The 23,315-nt window shown below is 26.6% G+C and overlaps 1 protein-coding gene and 1 non-coding gene across 4 annotated transcripts; both read right to left on the bottom strand.

The window, feature by feature from the left end:
- Positions 1 to 451: 451 nt before the first annotated feature.
- On the bottom strand, positions 452 to 524 carry Trnar-ucu. The gene has a single exon. It is a non-coding gene; the product is annotated as a tRNA-Arg (tRNA).
- An 865-nt stretch (positions 525 to 1,389) lies between these two features.
- Positions 1,390 to 13,237, bottom strand: LOC113555756 (prostatic acid phosphatase-like). 3 transcript variants are annotated; one of them, XM_026960280.2, is made up of 10 exons: positions 12,960 to 13,237; positions 10,887 to 11,147; positions 9,797 to 9,898; positions 9,124 to 9,369; positions 8,851 to 9,039; positions 6,658 to 6,781; positions 5,667 to 5,884; positions 5,423 to 5,594; positions 4,779 to 4,874; positions 1,390 to 1,771 (listed from the first exon to the last, which is right to left on the bottom strand). In XM_026960280.2, exons 2-10 carry the CDS (start codon positions 10,992 to 10,994, stop codon positions 1,653 to 1,655), a joined length of 1,374 nt encoding a protein of 457 aa, XP_026816081.1. In that variant the 5' UTR covers positions 10,995 to 11,147; positions 12,960 to 13,237; the 3' UTR covers positions 1,390 to 1,652. The 3 variants fall into 3 exon arrangements, with proteins under 3 accessions (XP_026816081.1, XP_026816082.1, XP_026816083.1); XM_026960281.2 differs by lacking the exons at positions 1,390 to 1,771; positions 12,960 to 13,237 and adding an exon at positions 3,482 to 3,845 and having other exon boundaries at positions 10,887 to 11,565; XM_026960282.1 differs by lacking the exons at positions 1,390 to 1,771; positions 4,779 to 4,874; positions 12,960 to 13,237 and adding an exon at positions 3,482 to 3,845 and having other exon boundaries at positions 10,887 to 11,566.
- Positions 13,238 to 23,315: the final 10,078 nt, after the last annotated feature.

Below are 23,315 nucleotides of genomic sequence, written 5' to 3'. Positions count from 1 at the left end.
GGTGTGGAGTTTATATGGAGCGTAATCGATTGGAATACTTGTATGGTGCGAATTTGGGACGGTTTAGCACAGCCCCAAATTTGGATGGCATATGCCCATATTGGTCGCAAAAGGGAATTGTACAGAATAAGTTTGATGTGGATTGGGAGTTTTAATTTCATGATTATGCGAAGTAGATGTAGTCGGTTGTTGAGGGTTTTTCTTTTGGCTTTAAGATGGAGCCCCAAGTTAGTCTTTTATCGAGTGCAATGCCGAGATATTTGACGTTAAAAGATGGTAAAATTTGAGTACCCTGAGAGGGGGTCTTGTTCTTTATAGAGTGAATGGAATGGTATAATAAACAGATGTGTATGGATTTATTTTTAATCCGCCATTTTGTTGCCCAGTTGTCAATGAAGTGGATTAGATGAAGGCCAGATGTTTTGTCGTTACAAAAATTTATTTTCCAATGCATCCCTGGTGGGGATCGAACCCACGACCTTTGGATTAGAAGTCCAACGCGCTATCCGCTGCGCTACAGGGACTGTGAATAGTACTTGAGTATGTATAACAATAAAACTGTTTAGATTTTATATTGCGGAGATATCACGTGAGTATTAATTTCTGACTTTATATACAGTCCCAGTATAACCACAACAGAAAATATTTCATTAGTTTATTTTAAGTGACTAGTTACCTAGATATACGCTGATAGGTACAAACAGTCTAATCACTTATAATATTTTAATTTTTTTGAGTCAGTAATAAATTTAGTACCTATATTTTGTCTCTCCTTATCAAAAATTAAACTGATTAAAGACCGCCAACAATGGACTGGCAAATATATATATATAAAGAAGTACTAGATTATTTTAATCTGGTGAAGTGGTGATTGAAAGTTATATCGCATTACAAAACACACTGAACATAGGTAGTATGTAAGTAAGTATATAGTATATAAGTACCACCTCGTTACCGCTTATTCGCATCCTTCGACACAAAAATACCTATACATCATAATATTAATATATTATTATGTGCACCAAAGCTTTGCTTAACCTTTCCGCATTATAATATCGAAATAAATAATAATTATTTTCTAATATACCTATCTTGTGTAGATATTATATGATAGGTAGGTAGGTAGGTAGGTAGGCTTATGTATATATATATATATATATATTATAATTGGAAATACGACAATAAGCGACGCAATAATTATGTATAATAATGTGGTCAAGTAACCATAATCACACCTTACATACGCTGCAGCCATTATACGGATAAGGTTCTCATTCTGCATCTTACGCACATCATAATGGTTAGAAATCACAATTATTATAATACATGTACAATCTGTATTCTATATTTGAATATTTCTATATTATGTGTAATAGATGATGAATAATAATATTAAATGTATGAACAAACGGCGGTTGCGCGACAATTACACATGGATCCACTAAATAAATAATATTTGGCTGTTAAACGATAGAACAGTGCAGTTTTTGGAAAAATTGAATTTCTCAACAATTTACAAAAATCGCTCATAATATTATATTATATAAAATAGGACCTTAACGAAAAACATCACCGATGCACCGCTCTATGCGTAATGCGTTACACGTTTTATTACTGCTGCTGCAGGTACGTACTATATTATATCGTAATATTTACACGTCTGCGGATGTCGATTCGACGCCGTTCATCCGAAACGAAACGGCTACACGACTCCGTCCGTCTTGATCGAAGTCCACAGTCTCGGTCTCCTCCCGGGGCACGGCATGGTACACTGAAACATGCGCACAATTTAAACGGGACGGAAGTAAAAGAAAAACGAAGTAACAAATTAACAGGACGACCCACTTATTATAATTTATAATTGATACTTCCTACCTATTTATATACATGCATATATAGACCCATAGACGCATTCTAATAAGGAACATCGTCACTCATCCTGGTTTTGATTTTGAACACTTATTCAAAAAATTATTTATTTGCTTTAAACATACAAATATTTAAATAATAGATTTGCGTTGTCAAATTTCTGGTCAGAGTAGTAGATAGGTAGCTGGTTTGAGGAAGGATGGATTATGTTTATGCTCCAACATGATAACATAAAGTAATACAGTACCAATTAAAATTAGCCCCTACTAATTAATGTTTCAAGTTATACATTTTTTTTTTTTTAAGAAACTAGGATGTTAATAATTAATTTGTCTTAATTCTTACCTAAGTAGACATAAATAACGTAGCATTATGAAGTGGTTCACTTATCTTACACCTTATTGCGTACCTAAGTTATAAGTTAGTGATACGCGATTGTAGACAGTTCAGGATAAAAACGAATTTCTAAAAGACACGATTGCGAACAAATGTTACCAAATGTATAAATAATATTTCGAGAGAATTGATAGAATTCTGTACGTATTAAATGTATAAACTTATAGTACTTAACAAGTAATTTCAGTTGAATACTAAGCAGTTAAGATCCAAAATTAATTTAAAATGAAATATATTAATTTTTAATTTATAAAATCACACTTATAATAGTTATTTTTAATCTTAATTTATTATAAATAAATTAGTAATAAAATTAGATACATATATGTTTAAATTTCAATTAATTTACATATTAAATTATTTTAATTATTTATATGAAAACTGTACACTACGCAAAAAATATTCACTAAAAACCAAAAATAGAAAATCAAAATAATTTAACACAATTTTTAAAGCAAATACCATTACAATTGTAATATATGTATATTTCTTTTGTTAATTTCCATAAAATGTTTGTCCCTATTTTATAAAAATGCAATAAAAAAAGTTTTACATTTAATCATCATATTATGATTAGGTACCCATTGTCATTAATAATGTGAATTCGCCACTACTCATTTGAGATGCCTAGACGATAAATTAATTATAAAATTGATAATCTGTACCGCATGTATCGCACAACTTGACAATATTACACTAAATTTTGTCCGTAATCGTGTGATATCTTGGGTACAAAATAATATCTTTTGTTTTCCAAGCAATAATCAATAGCCCAGTTACTTACCTTATATATAAAGCATATTATAAAATATATTTATGTTTTATATGTAAGCTACAGTATAAAATGTTCATTATTCGTTTAATGACAACTATAAAAATAAGTATTTATGTGATTTAAAGATGTATAAATAAGTAACCATTCACTCATAATTCATAGTGATGCTAATTAATATTTAATTAATTAACTGAAAAACATCGACAATTTAAAGGAAATTAATAAAATATTTTAGTTGCTTACTAGTAAGTCAATGTTATACAATTGTTCAATTTTAATACATAAAGTACTTCCATAAAATTATTATTTACACTGTTATTAGTAAATGATTCACAATAATTGAGTATTGTTAAATTAAATGAATGTGGTTACATTTTAAAATATTTAAAACTGGATTTAGAACTATTTGAGATACTAAAATAAAAATAAAAACAAAAGTCATATTATTCTAAGCTTTAATTAATTTTCTAGATTTGATACACTGGCGTCAGTTATATTTCATAATATAAGGAGTCTATATTTCTATTCAAATACTAAAACAAATACTACAATCTAACTACTATAACACAGTAATCATACTATCTATTATCTAACATAATTTTAAAGTTGTAACCTAAAAAAAAAATTATAAACACCCATTTGTAGTATGAGTGATAAATAACATCAACTATCATAAAATGTTGAAAAGTAATATGAAAATATTTAGCATGCTTAGTATATAAAATAAGATATTTTCTTCAATACATATTAAGTCAATAAAGTCGTCGTGATGCATAAAAAAAAGTTTCAGTCCATGCCATTTAAACTGAAATGAAAAACATAAAATATACAATAATAATAATAATAGTAAAATAAATTAATTTATTAACATAAATATTATATTCTTAAATATTTAGTTTTTAAAAAAACTCAGCATAAAATATAATATTATTTCTAAATGGGAAATACAAGGAGTTTTAATCCAACATTTTTTTGTTTTTATTTTATTTTACAAAATAAACTGCATTGTAAACTTACTTTATCCAACTCTCAATGTGTAAAATTAGTTAACATAATAATAATTTAGTGAATTAACAAAAATAACATAACGTTTTTATTACCTATATTGTTTATTATATTGTATTAATAATGAATATTAAATTACAAAAAATATTTAAAATACTTTTTTTAAATTAAAGGATATATTTAAAATTTATTTTTAAATTGGAATATATTTATACTTGTATATAATTAATATGAAGCTAAAACCTACAACAATAATTAAACAATAAAGTAAGTACTAAATTAATATTTTTTATACCATTTATTGATAATACGATAATTTTACTAATAATTAACTAGACTGGATGACAATACAAAAAATTGTAAAAACAGAAAGCCATACTTAATATTTTTAAATCATGAAATTTTTTAATTAAATATTATTAAGATAGTTGACAAAATACTTTGTGCTAAATATATTTTAGAAAATTAAAATTTTTTTTTTGCATTTCTTAGTTTTTATAATTTTATTTCATTTTTGATGATATTAAGTTACTTATCAATAAACTTTCAAAACAAATTAATATTTAGACAAGTGAATTATTTGACTGTATATTTTAACTACAGAAAAACAAGAAGAAAATAATAAAGTAAAATACTAATAATATATAAAACAAATAAAGCATACTAATTTTATATAAAATATAAAAACACTATTATAATACGTATTAGGTATTGATGATTTTTTTGTACATACATTTTTGATAATTTCTGCCACAATAACAAATGAAATATTTTTTGTTCAACGTAAAAAATATAATAGAAACAGCTATCAATATTACTGCAATAATTCCTAAAACAAAATCAAATAGGAGAAGTAGTTAAATAAAACAATTTTTAATGTATTCAAATAAAAAATTTCTTGTCTACCATTTAAAAAATATTCCTATTACATACTTATTGTAATCTTGTACTCAAAAACTATGTTATGTTAATTAAAACAATTTTTTTATCATTTTGTCAAATATTAGAAGGTATTTTGAATTTCTGTTTAGGTATATATTATTTTATTTAATATATAGTATATCTAAACAATTTATGATTATATATTTTACATTATACAATATTTTTTAAGTATTTTATTATGCATATATAATAAGAAATTGCATAAATAAATATGAAATATTTAATATATTCATTAAAACCTTAAATCTATAGCAAGGAAAAAAATTATTTTTCAATTACCACAAGACAGATTTAGTTAATTTAAAGAACATAATATTAACACAACATATAATATATATATATATATATTTAAAGTAAATAAATAAACAAAACTTCTTTAAAGTTTGTTTAAAAATATTTTGAATTAAGATTTTGAAATACAGGATAGCGCCTTACCAAAATAAGCCAAAATATTATTTTCATCTGACTTATTACATTCTTTATACCAGTCTGTAAGTAGAATTGGATTTACAACATCAATAAACTGGTCTAGATCACATGCTATTGAATCACAACCCGGAACATGAAGCAAATAAGGATCATGAGTAGAAGTGTTTCTGTATGATACCTTTAAAAGTAAATAATTTATTACTTCTTAGTTGATGCATAACTTAAAAAGTTAAATAATGTATTGACTTACAGTAACAACATAAGTATTATTTGAGTTTTTACTTTTTCTAAGTTCTAAAAATACTGCAGCAGCATAAGGTGGTAATTTATAATTGTACACATTTAAGGAATGCAATAACCCAGCAACATTGGTATCATGAGCTGAGTATACCCATAATTTGTAATTAGTTTTCATAGTTCCATTACGTTTTTGTTTCATGTTTTCAACAATTTCATTAAGCAATACACCTGAAAAAAAAATTTTAATTATCATTAAAAATTTACTAACAATAAATTAAACAATTTTGTAATGTACAACATTATCATATAATGATTTTACCAAACTATAAAATAAAATAATGTAAATAATTTTTTATATTATTTATTTTATCAAAGAATAATAGATAATATTGTTTACTATTATGTATTTATATCTTAAAGCAATTATATAAAAACTATATTCACTTTTTTCAAACATTTACTAGATGAACACAATTTATTGTTTAAATAACATTTTAAAAATTGTATTCTTTATATACTATTTATTATAAGTCTAGATATTTGTTATTAATTGATTATGAATATTGAGTAAATACATTTTTGTGTATTATTAATTTATCAAAAAAAAATTAAGTACATAAGTTACTAACTCATAATGCAAAATGCTTTATTAGTTAATATATATCTTAAATAATATGTATTATAATATATTTTAAATATAATAATTATTGTTTCATTATCAGTAAAATGATAATAAATAAGTATTACATCAATATATAAACATCAATCATACAAAATATTTACCATAAATGTAATACTCAACAGATAATTTACATTTTTAACATAAAATATATTTTTTAAACATGTATCCATGTTCAATAAAATACACAGTTTTGTAGTTATATGTTGTTTTGAGTATTTAATTAAATAATAAGAAATATACCTATTTTTTTTATAATATAATAATTATTTCTAAGTTCTAATATTTTTTCATTGTTATCAATCGTTAAATTTGCACATACCACAACTTAGTTTCTTCAATATTGGTGTATATGTTGGCAATAGAAATGCCAATTCAGAAACTTCTCTTAACTTCTCAGGGAATACAGAATTGGTCCAATTGGGTAAAGTATAATTAAATTGTGTCTAAAAAATAAATAAACAATATAAATAAATTAACTATTGAAATAATATTTACATTATTAGGGTGAAGTGCCATGTAGGGTGAATTAACCCAACAATAACTTTGACGAGATCACCATGATTATTTTTCATGAATTCTTGTATTTATATTAAAAATATCATATGACAATATTTCATTAGTAGTATTAAACCATAATAAATTAATAAGTGTGTGGAGCTTATATACCCTACATAGCTTAAGTGGAATAAGTGGGTGATTAAACCCAATGTAACAAAAACTTATATACATATAACCTATATTAAGGAGTGCCGCAACTTCCATGTGTGCAAAGCGTACACCACACATTAACTCCAAATTTTAAAGAGCCACTTTTGTATTTTAAATTTTAAACTTTTACAGCACACTTCAAGGTACTTATAGTTTATTTACTGTGTTTTTATTTATTTGGACAAAAGAATATTATTATCCATAATAATATTGTTGACAATAGTTGACAGCTGATTTTTTTTTAAGAAGCAGAAGTACTCAAATAATTAAAATGTATTATCATGATTATACATTTTTATCCATAAATCGCGATTATTTTCAATATTATATTACAATTACTAATAATCCATTGATCTATTAATGATATACTTTTTGTTATTATAAAATTAAATATAATTAGAATATATTCACTGAAAAAAGTAAAACAAAATCTAACTGATTTAATTGTAATTATTAATATTAGCCATTAGAGCATACAATTTAAATTAAAACATTATTTTTAAAAGGAAATTTTATTTTATTTTTATTAACCTCATGATTTTTAACAGTTTTTTCGTTTCTAGAAAAATTGTAAAAAACCATTTTTGTCCTAATAATACTTTCTCAATTATGGGTATTTAACTTAAGAGTAGGCCTCGGAAGTTGACGACCTTAAAAACATTAAAAAATATATGCAAATATAACATAAAAATGACAAAAAAATCCTTAAAAAATTACAAATAGTTTTTTTTAAATTGCACTCTATTTTACTATAAAATTATTTCTATACGCATTTATCAAAGCTTACAAATTACTCAAATGACATAAAATGTCCTTAAAAATTAAATTAAAAAATTACAAATATAGTGAACGTAGAAGAGCACTAACCGACGTTTTAATTTTTGGCATTTAGAATATACTACGAAAAAATAATAAAATTTAGGTACAATAATATTCACTATAACACGACAATAAGAACTGTAATTGATAAGATAAAATCGGATAGGTACTGATCTTAGTTCCTTGTAATTTTAAGGTTTAAGTAAGTTATCGGCATAATGGTCGACAAGAAACAATGAGAAGTAAACTAATGTAGAATCAGTAAAAATTACTAAAAATGTGGGAAAATGTCAAAAAATTACTTAAAAAGTAATAAACACCAAAAAATTCAAAATAAAAATTAGTTGTTCAGATTCACATGCTAATGAAACACATTTGTGGCCAAGAAAGCATCGTCTAAAAAGTTCCAAAAAAAAAAAATGCAAAATGCATCAACTTCCAAGCCCTACTTATGAATAATTATCCATATTTAATTAGTATTCTTATAAGACAATTTTATTCTCAAATAAAAAAAATAAGTCATTTTTTAATAAAGAATAATCAGTATCAGTACTATATATGATATTTGTGTAGTTAAGAAGTTAGTTTATAAATTATGACTTGGTGGTAATTGGTTAAAAATTCTGTTATACTGTAGTGCATGGGCCCCTAAACACTTAGTTGCGGCACTAATATTAAATAGTATTTTTATAATCCGAGTATGATAATAACATTTTAAATGTGTATACATTATATATATATATATATATATATAATATAATATCACTGTGTAACAAAAAATCCAAAATAATTTAAAAGATATATAATATATTAACAGAATATTTTTTTTTAATCGATTTTCAAACAAAAAGATTTTTTGATTGATATTTTGATATTCAACTAAACAAAGTTTGACCACGCATCTATTGAAATTTTTTATAAAAATTAATTAATTATTAATCTTAATTTAATTTTGATTACTTTTTAAAAATTAAATTATTATTACCTCAACTAACAATATATCATATAAAGTTAATGTGTCATCAATTAAATTAGTAAAATTCATGCCACTATTTTCTTTAAGGTAATTATATAATTTTTGATGATCTTCATTAAATCGTTGGATTTCTGGTAAATTTTGAAGGTCATCAAAATTTTTTGTGAACCGAGGACAATTATTACCAAATGACAAAGACTGAAAAATAAATATATTTTGATTAATTTTAATTAATACAAAAAACATCAATTTATAACAGCATAAAACTCAAGCAAAATTTACTTCATCAAGATCTCGTGGAATTGAATGAATAGGAATTGGTTGCCATAGAGTTCCCACATTGTTATTCCATACTTGATCTCCAGTTGGTGCATACAAACCAGCTAGATTAGCAGCAGCACTCATTAAAGCACGATCAACACTAGTACTACGAATATATATATCTGCACTTGAATATTCAACGGGCAAAAAATCACTATATCTATTTCTTATCCATTTTCCAAATTCATAATGCCTTTCTTTACCTTGCTAAAATTATAAAATATACTTTATTATCTAAGAAATACATTTAAATAATTATAATGTATGTCAAAATAAAAATATAGTAACCAATATAACCAATATTGGTAGAAATATTTACTATATTTAAAAAGTACCAATAACTTGAAATTAATAAATAATTATAGCTTAATATTTATTTCTTATTAGTTAACAATAATAAATTAATAAATAATAAGTTATTATCATTGTTATTTTACTTAACATATAATATCTTTCATAGTAAGGTATAATTTTAAAATATAATTTTAGTTAATAATGTGTTCAAAACACATCAAGTATAAAAATAGAAATATTTTCATGATGTATTAAATATCAAAATTAATACCTTGATAACCTTTTTTTTTTAAATGTATCTTTTTTTCGTGTCACACAATTATTGAAAAAAAAAACTTACATTAGTCAATTGTCCAAAACCCATGAGCCAGTAAGATGTATTTCTATAAGGATCTTTAGGGTAAGATAAATCAGTTATCGCTCGATCACCGTGTCTATAAAGCTGAAATTAAAATTAAAAATTTATCAGATACCTAAACAAATAGGTAGTAATACAACTTTAAACTAAAATGTTGAGTTAGGTATACAATATACACAAATTATACTAATAAGAATATTACGGTATTCATGACTCAATCCATAGAAAGTCAAATAACAATAAATAAATATTATTAGGTACTTATTTTAAATTACATTCATTTTCTAGTAATTCAAAATAATATATGGAATCAGTTTTGAGATTTGTAACTAAAAATAAAAATGTATTATGGGCATACCATTATAATTAGTAATAGTATGTAAATATATTTTATTTTTCTACAATATGTAGTCAGTTACAGGAATACTTTTATCTTCTAAGTACTATACAATATATTTACTGCATACAGGTATACCATCATAATTATTGACTTATTGTTACTTATAAAAAATATACAGTATAATAATTCCTACTGTTGGTTACTTTTTTATTATAACTGTAGGTAAAATCATCTAATATTTTTAATTTTATCTGTTGGCAGAAATGATTTCCTAGGTGCCTTGTTTTAAATTTTCTGAGATAAATACCAGAAATTCTGAAGGTGCTAATAAGGATTGTTAATTGGATTTATTTTATAAGCTATTTCTTAGTTATTTAGTCATTACTCATTATCATTTGAAATAAAATCATCTAGATTAGTGGATTTTACATTGCATACTTGCATTTACATGTAACCAATTAACTCAACTTATTTATACATATGTATGATACAATTTTAACTTTTAGATGAATTTATTATCAATTTATTCAATTATTTACCTACATTACGTGACTCTATTGTGATATAGCTTTATGCTGTAATTTGTAGATAGATTACCTACTAGATTGACCATAACGTCTATAACCAATTAAAATCCGTACTTAGATTCGCTTGGACATTGTTATTTTTTTCACGAAATCGCAATTGACTCACACTATTTTGCACGAGTAAATAAAATTTATAACTACTCACCAGAGATGAAAACACCAGTTCGCCATATTCTTCAGCCAGTGGGTCGGTGGCCGAACAGACATCGGTCGTCACGAGCGAGATGGCCGTCAGTAATAACGTGAAACGCATCGTATTACGCAGGGCGATGGAGAAAATAAATACGATTATAATATCAAGTGCTGTAGAGTTGCCCGATTTCGAATAGGTAGGCAGTACCTATCGCTGTTTTTATTTAATATTCATATTGTCGTGGCGATGTGGCTTGTCCCACGTATTTGTGGCCTGTGTTTAACAAACATGTCATTGTTCAAAAGTCGTTATTAAAACAGACGTATAATTCGCACGACTAAAAATTGGGTATGTAATGCATATGCGTGCCAAACAATAATTATTATACGTAAAACAAATAACAGAACCGCATAATGGAGGAGAGACTGTATAATGTGTAGCCTGTAACGGAATATTGAAATATAAATATTTATTTAATTCTCTTTAGTTTTCATTTCGCGGGGCACTGACTGACGCGGTGGCGGTCGGTGTCGCGAAAAACTTTTGCGCTCCGTGCGAAATAATGTTTCCGATTGTTTATCGTCGGTGATACGTTAAAACACAATGTTGTTATTATTTCGTAATCGTTATCAACTATCGTATGCCACATGCAGCTGTTGCTAAACACACGATTTAAGATAATAGATAGACCATTTTGTCCATTATCTTGCGTAGCAGTTGGCGCGCGCCAAACACCGCCAACAGTTTTGCCCAACTGCCAATTATTATTATTATTATTATTATTATTATTACTATTGCTATCGTCGGTAGTCGGTACGGCGGCGTCGGCTTTTAATTTATCACGCCGCCGCCGACGACGACGAGGACAAAGTTACCTGTAGATTATTGTATTCACAGAAGTGGATTTCCGGATCGATGGTGGAGGGAGAGTCAAGGGAACATGGACAATGTCAAAATGACGGTATTGTGTTGAATACAAATATGTTTAATTATTATATTGTTACGTAAAATATATAGATACCAGATAGGTACAAACTAAAAGGTCGTAACTGAGAACAAATTTCGGGGGGTTCGAAATTATTTAGAATATAAATACTGAAAATGTTTAGTCTTAGGTAGGTACCTAACTTTGAATGTTCACGTTTATATATTTATCTAGATAATACAATATAAATCGAAATATAGTCAATACTTTTATTTTTATTATTATAGAACAGTCTTTGAAATAGAGGTAAATTATTTTTTAAAACCGCTCACCACGAAATAATATTTTGATTTTGAAAATCCCGCCTCTGACTGTATTTATATGTATTTTACGATAAAAATATGAATTGTGGAACGGAAATTTTAAACGATACAGACTACTGCGGCGGCGTGTATAAAAAAAAGAACACGGCGAGAGGATTATAATTATTCACGATGGATAGACCCCGCCCTCACTTCTTAAATCAAAACTTCTCTATAAAAATATAAATAAATAATAAAAGCCACTATTATTATTTTTAAATTTTTAAATTAATTCCGGTCCACTTCAAACATATATTATTAATCGCATAATTGTGTAATTGTGTGTACGGTATGTTATACCAATAATTACAATAATTACATAGGTAATATTACAATACATAATAATACTAAATACATTAATACTTATATAGTTATATGTAATATATATTTATATATAGGCGTAACTACTAACTAGAGAGGGGGGCTTGAGTGGGCTTCAGCCCCCCAAGATTTTTTGGTAAATGTATGTGCTTATAAACATGTTAGTATTAACTTTATTTTTGCCTACAATAAAAAAAAATATGATGTTTCATATAAACAAATAATCATTCAAGACAGTTGTAAACACCAATAGAAACAATAATTAATAATCTAATAAAAAAAATTGTTATAAAACATTTCTAGAAATCTAGCTCCTCCTAATATAAAGGATTAATTACGCCTATATATATATATATAAATATAGAATATATTATATTTAGTTTAGTGTAGAATTATAATAATATTATAATATACGATCTCATTGAACATATTGTTCGTTTACCTCGATATTATTTTATAAGAAAAAATATTACGTACAAAGGTGTAATAATATAATATTTTATGAAAATATAATATTATAGCGGCGTTCAGCAGTTTTATGGGTAGAGGTACTTGAGATATCGCGTCACAGTTCGTGGCGGACGGACTGAAATTCGAAAGCGGAAATGAGATTCTGTCACTGTGGAGGCTGAGAGACACGCCGAGACTGCAAACTATATCGCGACCGGGTCGGGTCGAACCGACTGATGACGACGGCGGCGGCGGCGACGACGACGACGACGACGACGAGTGATAAATTGTAATGAAGCTGCGTGCGCGTGTACTCGCCGATAGATTATATCTACCGACGACGACGCTGCGTATAAAAAAAAAACGCTCTCTGGTGCTAAATTTAGTGTTGAGTAACGATAAATTATTGTTATGCGGTGGGTATTGGTCGGTGGCAACATGAAGCAACGATAATTGTAATGCACATTATACAGGGCAAAGGACTTCTGGCATTTGCATATTTGTTTTGTAAAATAGTAAAAACAGGCTATCTACATAGAAACGAAATTTCGCATAGGATTAACGTCAAAAACAAATTTGTAATTTTATACGTTGCATATTTGTGTATTTTTGGTTTTTGATTCAAGTAGGAACTCATTACAATACATGGTTTTCGAGGTACTTATATTACATTTTGTGAGTTATTTTTACACGTCATTTTCCATTAAATAGCGTCTTTCAATACGGCAATCAGTTCAAATACACAAATGATTATTATTGAAAGCCGTTTTAAGTCGGCTTTGTCGCAGTAGTATCGGAAATTAAAGTATAAGCCATAAGGTCGTATACCTATCGATTTAAGAGTTTCCCGTGTCTTATTAACTTCGGTCTTATTTTACACGTTTTTTAATTAATTTATTAATTAAATTTCTAAGGAAACATTTTTAATGCTTGCATATTTTGTGTATATTTTTCAAAAGATTATAATATGTCCATTGCCCTAGTATACTTATAATAAAACGTGTACAACAATAATCGAACATTATAATTGGTAATATTATTAAGTACGTACGATGTGAATTACCTACCTAAACGAGTATTCCTCTGCAAAATATTGTTCCGATTAATTATCGTTAATTTATTCAACCGCAAACGGACGTCGAACGTTTATACCGTGAAATACACAAATAACCCGCAACCGTCGACTAAAATAATATTATATAATTGTGTTTTATTGGCAGTTGTGGTATACATAAACATAATACTTAAGTAGGTAGATTGTAGATATACAGGGCCGTATTTATGAGAGGAACTGGCTGTTGCCGCGGACGGCTAATTTTGAGGGGATGGACTTTTTTTTTTAAATTTTCATTGTTTTAATACTTTCATAATTCCATTCACTTATTCCCTACAATAATTAGTAATATATTTTGATATTTTGATATTTGTTACCATAATTTATGATACCTATTATCATTATCATTAGCAAAAACTTGCTTTAGTCGTATTAAACAACGAAAGTAATTTTCCAGCATCCATCAATTATGTATTATGATACTGTAATCAAAGAATTTTGTGTGTCACAATCCAGAAAGAACATTTAAATTTTTAATTATCATTTTTTTTTTTTTCATAACACGCCACTTTATAGTAATTAGTATTAATATAATAATAATAAGTAATAACATAACAAAAAGTTCATAAGTTCATTGTATTACAAAAATTGTATTTTTAAAACTATTACTTACATTATTTGTTTTTTTAAATACATGGCGTATTTAGAAATTTTTCACGCAGTTACAACTTGCAACCAACATAACCACCCAGGGCGGGTACCTACCCAGGTGCAGATATAATATTGCAGAAAGCTCAAAAGTTTGATTTTCAGTGGTATGCTAATATTAATTTTCCCGAAATTACATATATAGGTTCTGCCGCTATTCTAGAGAAGAAAGGGGTCATAAGCCGCACTTGGTAGAAACTCGTGTGGGTGCAAACGTTTATGGTGATTTAAAAACCTATGCGGGTGTTTCCCGACACCACCTAATATTTAACTGCTGCTATTACAAAAGTAATAAAAAAAAAGTTGGCAAATGGGTATCGCTCTGCTGTCTAGTAGAGATGGAGAATAGGTCACTGGTCACTTTAATGGATGTGTTAAATTTGAATGCAATGACGGGTATGTCGGGTATCATTATATACGAAAAATGATTCTGAACGGAGATGAGTCAATGATAATTAGTTGGATATATTATATTATTACCTGTATTTAAATTGTAATAAGTTGGGTTCCATCACTGGTTGGCCTCCCTCTTTATATTATTCAAGTCAAATATGTACAAAAATTATCCAATTTACTAATTGTGATGTCAAACACAGATTGTAAATATAAAATAAATAAATAAATAAATAACATATGATCATAAAAATTGTAATATATCGTTTTTTACGCGATTTCGTAAAAAATTAAATTTCATACGCTCATAAAATGTTTTCTATATTGACGCTGGAATTTTTTTTTACAGTTACTTGAAGGAAAACTTATGGGTAACCTTGTATTGGATTTTTGAACCTTAAGTATAAATCACAAAAATTTTATGAATTTTCAACTTCAAAATTCCAAGAAAATTTTCGCGATTTTGATATATTTCGTAAATATTTGAACTTTGAATGCTTATAAACAAAAATTGTGACTAACGATTTTTGATTTTTTTTACTACGATAAGAACAACTTATAATAAACCTTGTATTAAATTTTAAAAATTTTTTGGATAGTCAAATTTATTTTATCGGCATTTTAAGAAAAAAAAACTTAGAAAAGTCGAAAATTTCAATTGTCTATAAATAGCTTTAAAAAGGTCAAAATATTTTGAAAATTTAATCGTAAACAAATAACCATAATATAAACGTTTGGTGAAAATTTCAAGTATTTACAATAATTCGTTTTTGAGTTACAGCAAAATTAAAAAAATCGATTTTGTCGAAAAGTGGTTATACGTAAAATTTCCCGTTTTTTCGTTATATTTTCAGGGTTTTTCCTGACGCTTTTGAAAACTACTGGAAATTTTTTACTTTTGAGCCTCCCCCCAAAGTACCAACTAGATGAATTTTCCTATTTAAAGAGGGGCTGAAGTCAAAAATCGAAGCATTATTACTACTCTAAAATGTGATGACAGACACAAAAATAAAAAAAAAAACACATCATTGTAAAATCAATCCATTCATCACTCCGTTCAGAATCTAAAAAATCTTAATGTAAAACTGTATTCTATATTTAAATTAGTATAATATTTTTGACTGCTTTCTGTGAGTGCAAAATGATACTTTTGCCTCCCTAGATAAATTTTCGTGGGTGCAACTGCATCCTCATGCACCCCCCCCCCCAGATGCCGCCACTGAAAGGAATATTTTGAAGGAATACATTTTCATAAAGAAAAATTTTTCTGAAACTACAAATTGTAGTCTACAACATCAGTGCTCTACAGATACTTGCGCTGTATTTCATATAAATTAATAGTATATTATTTACCTCCACGGCTTCGCGGGAGAAAGAGACCAACTAGGCGATGGAATATAATTTGAGGATATTATGATGCGGATGTTGTTTTTTCATATTTTTCCATTAGATGACGCCATCTCCGCAGTGACCTTTATTTTTTTTGTATGTTTGTTTTTGGAAATTAATGTGCAGTGTTTTAATTAATACGATACTTGGTAAGGTAGGTACTCGTATTATTCGTTATTATTGTGGTCGTGCTCGTGTCGAACGAAATCCGTAAACTTTTCTAATTTAATATACTATGAGTCACTCATAAGTGTATGCGCACAATTTTACGTGATACTTAATAATTTAATATTAATCTTATCAATAATAATCAAGTATTTAAATATGAATTTGAGTATACTTCTTTGTCCCTAATTTCTGTCATAGTTAGAGGACGCTATAGCCGTATGTGTTGTCTCTGTCTTATATACGCGTAACATAGCTAAAACCTGTTTTGCGCGAGACAACTTTACTCCCTCGATATTTTAATCAAAACAACCAAAATTATAAATCCCATTGGGAAGAACTTTACATGTGACGTAACGTTTTAATTTTTTTACAGAGACAACACATACGGGTATAGCGTCTTCTTAACCAATATTTTCATATCTGTTTTTAATACGTTTGGGTTGATTTCCGATTATTTTCTTATAAATCGAAAATTATATTAATGATATAATGAATTTCAATAAATCAGTTATTTATAATATGTTAGTGAAAAAAAATATATATTTGATTGTATTTTGAAATATGTAAAAATTGTATCATGGCATAAATAAATAATATTCTTATGTCAGTCTACGGACATGTTTAATCAACGTGAAGTCATAAAGTAAAAGTGGTTTTTCTATATTATTTGAAAAACTATAATAGATATTAATGCTAGCAAATGACTTATATAGGTGTCTAATATGCATGCAAATCGATTTTTAATCTATAAAGCAGTCATATGGAAATTTCCTTCTAACCAAAAAACCGTTAACGCTTATACGATAGAAAAAAAACCCTATTGATAAACCAACACTATTTCACGATTCGATTAGCTGCTATTATGTCCCTCAATTTAAATGCAAAAATGCAATAACAATAGTTTTATTCATATTTAATATTTAATGAATTCATTGAATTCAATCAAATATTATTGTACTATGTGTATTAAACTATGGCATAGTATAATAAGAGTTTAATACCAATTTATAAACATAAAAATATGTTACCTACGTGGCTATGTAATTGTGTAATAGTAATAATTACCATTGATTATATAATATTCTATTTTACTAAATAATCAATAGTACGTTACAACGTATACTACTACTAAGGTACTAAATACTATTAGATGGCCAAATGGGTACTTTTATAAGAAGTATTGTTGTGTTATCGTTGGACATCGCCTATCGACTGTTCAATTCAAATTATTCTATATAACTTTGATTAGCTGTATTGAAATGTATTTATAGGTTTTAAAATATTTACTATAATTAGAATAAGATAAGACGGAATATCATCAACTTGAAAAATCAGCGAGTATGATTCTTGATTAATTACTCATAATATATTGTCCTGGAAAATCGGATATGATATTTTTATCTACCAAAATAATATAATATTATAAAATAACGAAAATATTATAAAATTAATAAAGTAATTCAACAAAGAATCTCTAGTTGAAAATAATATTATTTTTATAATTTTAAATTAATTTAGTTCTTAATAATAACTAGTTATGTAATTTTCTTATCAACTATAGTTAAATTGACTGCTGAAATAACTTAGCTTTTACAAATGATTCAAACACATGCCAAGTAGTTAATATTAAAAATGTTTTTGACATTTTCAGTTTTAAACATGAATTACCTACAGAATACACATTTCGTTACATTCAACGACTCGCCAACCTTTGCCTATATTATGTTGCTGCAATATTCACAGTAGGTACCTCCATATATACAGAATATTATTATACACATTTGATTATACTTGCTGTATTGAAGTTGTTCGAATAGTTACAAAAGTCACGTAATACTATTATTATGATCTATGATACTTCATACTCATATATAATTACATGTTTATAGATATACATTAATATAATTATATATTGTATATATATGTATATATATATAACACGTGCATATGTATTTTACGTTTTGTTTAGACTTATATGTAATTACTAATTTACTTCGATTCATGACTATATTGAGTATATTATGTATAATATATGACCCACATCAGTGGTGTAGGCTTATAGTCATTATTATCTCGTAAAAAGTTGTCGATTGTCGCCGAGTAAACCTGTCCGTTGCAGATTCAATACAAGTAGGTATATTAAAATGTGGAAACAGCCAAGCAACGGCATTTGGAAATACCCGCAATATTATTATTATTATTATTATAACTGTCATTATTTATATTTCTCTGGCCGTGGCCCATTAATCGTGGAAAATGAAAACGCTACAATTTCTTTATATTATTATTATAATAGTATGATAATACATAATAATTGTAACAATAACAATTAGCGGCAATTGCCCATCGTACGATGGTAGGTAATGGACATTGAACATTCAAATAAATCAATCGAAGCTATTTTAACGCGTGTAATTATTGGCTGTAACTGTATTAACGAGGCATGTATTTTATCTAATTTCTGTCTAACTCTAGGTACGCATTTAATTACTGTCTCATCTGACCTCTGCTGCCGTAATAAACGAGTTATATTTTTATAACTATATATAATGTATAATCTGCCTGATGATTTTTTTTCATGTAATACACACCGAACTCAATCGTCTCCACCCATTGTAGGTATGAAAACTAACAAAGCTTTATTTGGCACTCACTATAATATACGGAGCGATGAGAGTTTCATCGTAATTTCGTTTTCTTCATTAGAATATCTTTTTTTTTCAAAAAGTTTTTCTCAATTTAAATTTATAAAAATTAATACGGTATAACGAATCGACTACGATAATCTAGATTTGAAATAGAATACGGGTAACGAGGAAAAAAAAATAATGACGTGGCGAACACGCGGTAACAAGGCTATACTCTAGATACCTATATAATATTATATTATACTATACAACGAGTTTCTTTTGCGTATAAATGTATACATTATATTATAATCTTTAAAAATGTCTTCTTATTTTTCATTTTTATCGTGATATTATGTATATAGATACAACGTCTAAATGGTTCGATTAATTTTGATCAGAAGTTTAATCCAATTATTTTAATTCTAACTTTTTTTTTCTGACTTTATTAATTAATCTGCGGGTTGTGATCTATCATTAAGTGTTTTTTTTTCATTTTTCTCTCGTTGAACATAAATAAAACTGATAAGATTTTGTGAAAGTTTACGAAACTACAAAAACCAATGAACGACAATACTATTAGGATTTTCCTTTTTATTAATTTAAAAAAACGTTTTATAGAGAAATTAATTTATTACGCTAAGCTGTAATTAAATTTTTTATAATACGATGTGCTTACATTATGATATAAAAATTATATTTTATACAATAATTATTTTTAAAATTTAATTAAAAATTAGAAATTTAAAAAAATCAATTTATCATTTTTAATTTAAATCAGTTATATAAATCAGTAATGTCGATAATCGCAATTGAAATTAAAACTGACAATTTTAATTTCATGTATGTATTTTGAAAAGCCAATATCACGTTTTAGATGTTGTTGAATCGTAGACATGACTGGGCGTCTGGGCCTTAATAGGTGTGTAAATACTAAATTGAACTGTTAAAGTAAAGTGAACCTATTGATTTTAAAAATGGACTACGAAAACTTCATTGAATACTGATAGGAAGTGATTTGCTTAATTATTATTATACTATGCTATCGTTCTATTATTATAATCACTGTATATAGTAGGTATATTTATTGATTTATTAGTTATTGATAAAGGTATTATTACTTCTTAAGTCATAAATTATAATATTGACTATACAAATACTCTGACACTAGTGATACTCACTACTATAGGCACTGTTATAAAGTAATAATAGTATACATATACATATTATGTAGTTTATATACCAGATGCCAGATTATCATATACAACTGTAGTAACTGTACGAGTATAAACACTATAAACCTACTTTACTTACAATATTGTAACAATAGTCAGCTGAATTTGTTATTATACGATTAACATATTATACATATACTCTTGAAACAGCCACTCGTGTTACAATTTTTGAAATAATTAACATATTATTAATTATTATAATATTATGTATAATAAATAGTAATACGACCAACTGGTTTTTATTTGTGTTATATTAAAATATGTTAATATACATGTTTTGGGTGCATTCAAATTTGTTCACAGTGGTCGGCAATTGGAGGCCCACGATACTATTCCATACGGCTAGCTCCAAAATAACAACTAATTAAATTGAATATTTTATATTTTTAGTTATTTCCTTAAATTTACATATTTTATATCTATGAATGATAATTTAACGATTGAATTGTATATTATTCCTTACATCTTGACCCTATGTTACATCAAGAGCTATACGATTTTTTGAAAGAAACGCTTTTATGTTTAAAAACGAAGTTTAGATTTCTAAAGTGGTCTTTTCTGTTAATATAATGAAGTATATATGAATAAATTTAATATGAAATTACGAGGAAAAAATCTACTTATTCTTAATATGTATCTCATATTATATCTTTTGAAGTAAAGTTGAAACTCTTACGACCTCATCTTGAAAAAGAGAATAAACACATTTTCCTGCTTGTACAAATCATTTTGAATTGTCAACATTTTTATTTTAATCAGTTAAATTTGTTCAATCTATTTCGATACTTCAATACGAATTTAATAGGTACCTTATAGCTTTCAATATTTTAAACGATGTTTACAATATTTTCAATTATTCGCCAATCCATTAAATATTTATGTTGACGGTTGACGACGTTCCTGTTCAGCTTTACTTTAAATGCAAATAATAGATTTTCAGTCACAAGGTGTTCTTATAAATGTAGTTAAATAATCGTTTTTACTTCATTATGCTGAACTTACTCTATCATTTTCAAAAATAAAAATATAGCTGCAAAATATAATTGTAAGTTTGGATCTACATGTGTGTGCTAATAAGCCTTTTCTTAAATGAAAAAAATTAAAAACCAATACCCGCGATCACGTTTAACATGCAGATGATCATCTCAACTATGTGTAGCTTAGAGCGTGATGCATACTCGTAAGTAGTTTTGATATGGAAATCGAAAAAATGGTGAACAATATCAGACAGTAAAAATTACATTAAGTGTATTCATCAAGTATTAGACAGTTGTAATTTCATTATTCTCTAATTTTTAACTATTGAATAAATAAACATTAAAATGTAACATTTTTACATGTTAATTAAACATTTTAAATTAAGAAAATTTTTAATTTTTGTCCGACACGGCTCGCGAAACTTAAAATTTCAAAAAGGTTGCCGACCACCGATTCACAGTTCACACTAAGTCTATATAAATGTAATTCATGTATTTTGACATTTTTTTATTACATTAGTATTTCGTAGGAACTCGTTGGTAGGGTATAAGATACATAGAACTGATAGAACTGTTATACGACGTGTTGGTGATGGTTAATAATTTAATTTCGATCGTTTAAAGGGCTAATTTGATGATCGTGAAATTGTAAATAGTATTAACATTATTTTAATTTACTTAACGTACTGAAAGGAATGAGCAGGGCCGGCGCTACCTTTTGCGAAGCTTTGGGCAAAACTTATATAACCTTAACCAATTACTATAGTCACCTATAGCCTATAGGACATAGGTGTAATTAAAGGCGCGAGATCCTTGAACGCGCAAGGCCCTGGACAAATGCTCCGGCTTTGCCTTCTCCTAACGTCGACCCTGCGAATGAGTGTTATTAAATGTACAAGTGTCTTGTTGTCTCTTGATCTTCTTACACACGTGAGATTTTTAAAAAAAAATGTGTTATCATATAACACATACACACACATATATATATAGGTACCTATACTTGATAAATAAGCTCATTGCACAACATATCTATAAGTTAATCATACGATACGTAATAATGCGTACAAATTATCTAGGTGTATCATAAATAATTAACAAGTAATAACTATAGGTATTTAAACACAGTCTACAGAAATAAACTAAATAATTATTAAATCTTATGAAATAGTTTTTTTTTTAAATTATTGATAAGAAAAGTGACTTAGACCCGATCTCAGTAATTTATTGTACTAAATATAATATATAATATTATTGTTTGATAAACCTACTGCCAAAATTAATTAGCATAAAAACAGTGAACGACTATACGAGAACATTGATCAATACAAGCAATAAATAAGTAGATATAATTGGTACTCAGGTATAATTATTATTAAACTGAAATATTATAGAATAGGCACTAGTAAGTACGATTATAAATAATGGCTAAAAATTATCATGATCAGTTTCCTATGTTAAGTATTACTTATCACCATTTATTAGTACATTCATTCATTAGTATTGCATTTGAGTATAAAAGTCAATATTATCTATTTTTATAAATCTACTTAAAATTATGAAAAATAGGTATATATTTATATAAGCTAATGTCATTAAACTGATTTATGCTAGTTAAATATTATTGAAACGTTGTATTTAGCATTTATTATTATTATAGTTTTTATTGTTTATACAATTTTATAACACTGAACTTTATCTTTATTGATTATAAAATTATCATATTTTTTTTTTTATAAAACCTAATAAAAATAATAACAATCAAGGGGCTATAAAAAAATATTAGACAATTTTATTTGTACATAAGTATTTTACTTTTTACTATCAAAAAAATA

Source organism: Rhopalosiphum maidis, chromosome 3, assembly GCF_003676215.2.
Source record: "Rhopalosiphum maidis isolate BTI-1 chromosome 3, ASM367621v3, whole genome shotgun sequence".
Classification (NCBI taxonomy): Eukaryota; Metazoa; Arthropoda; class Insecta; order Hemiptera; family Aphididae; genus Rhopalosiphum; species Rhopalosiphum maidis.
Note: the sequence above shows the minus strand (reverse complement) of the source record. Positions and strands in the feature narration are given on the sequence as shown.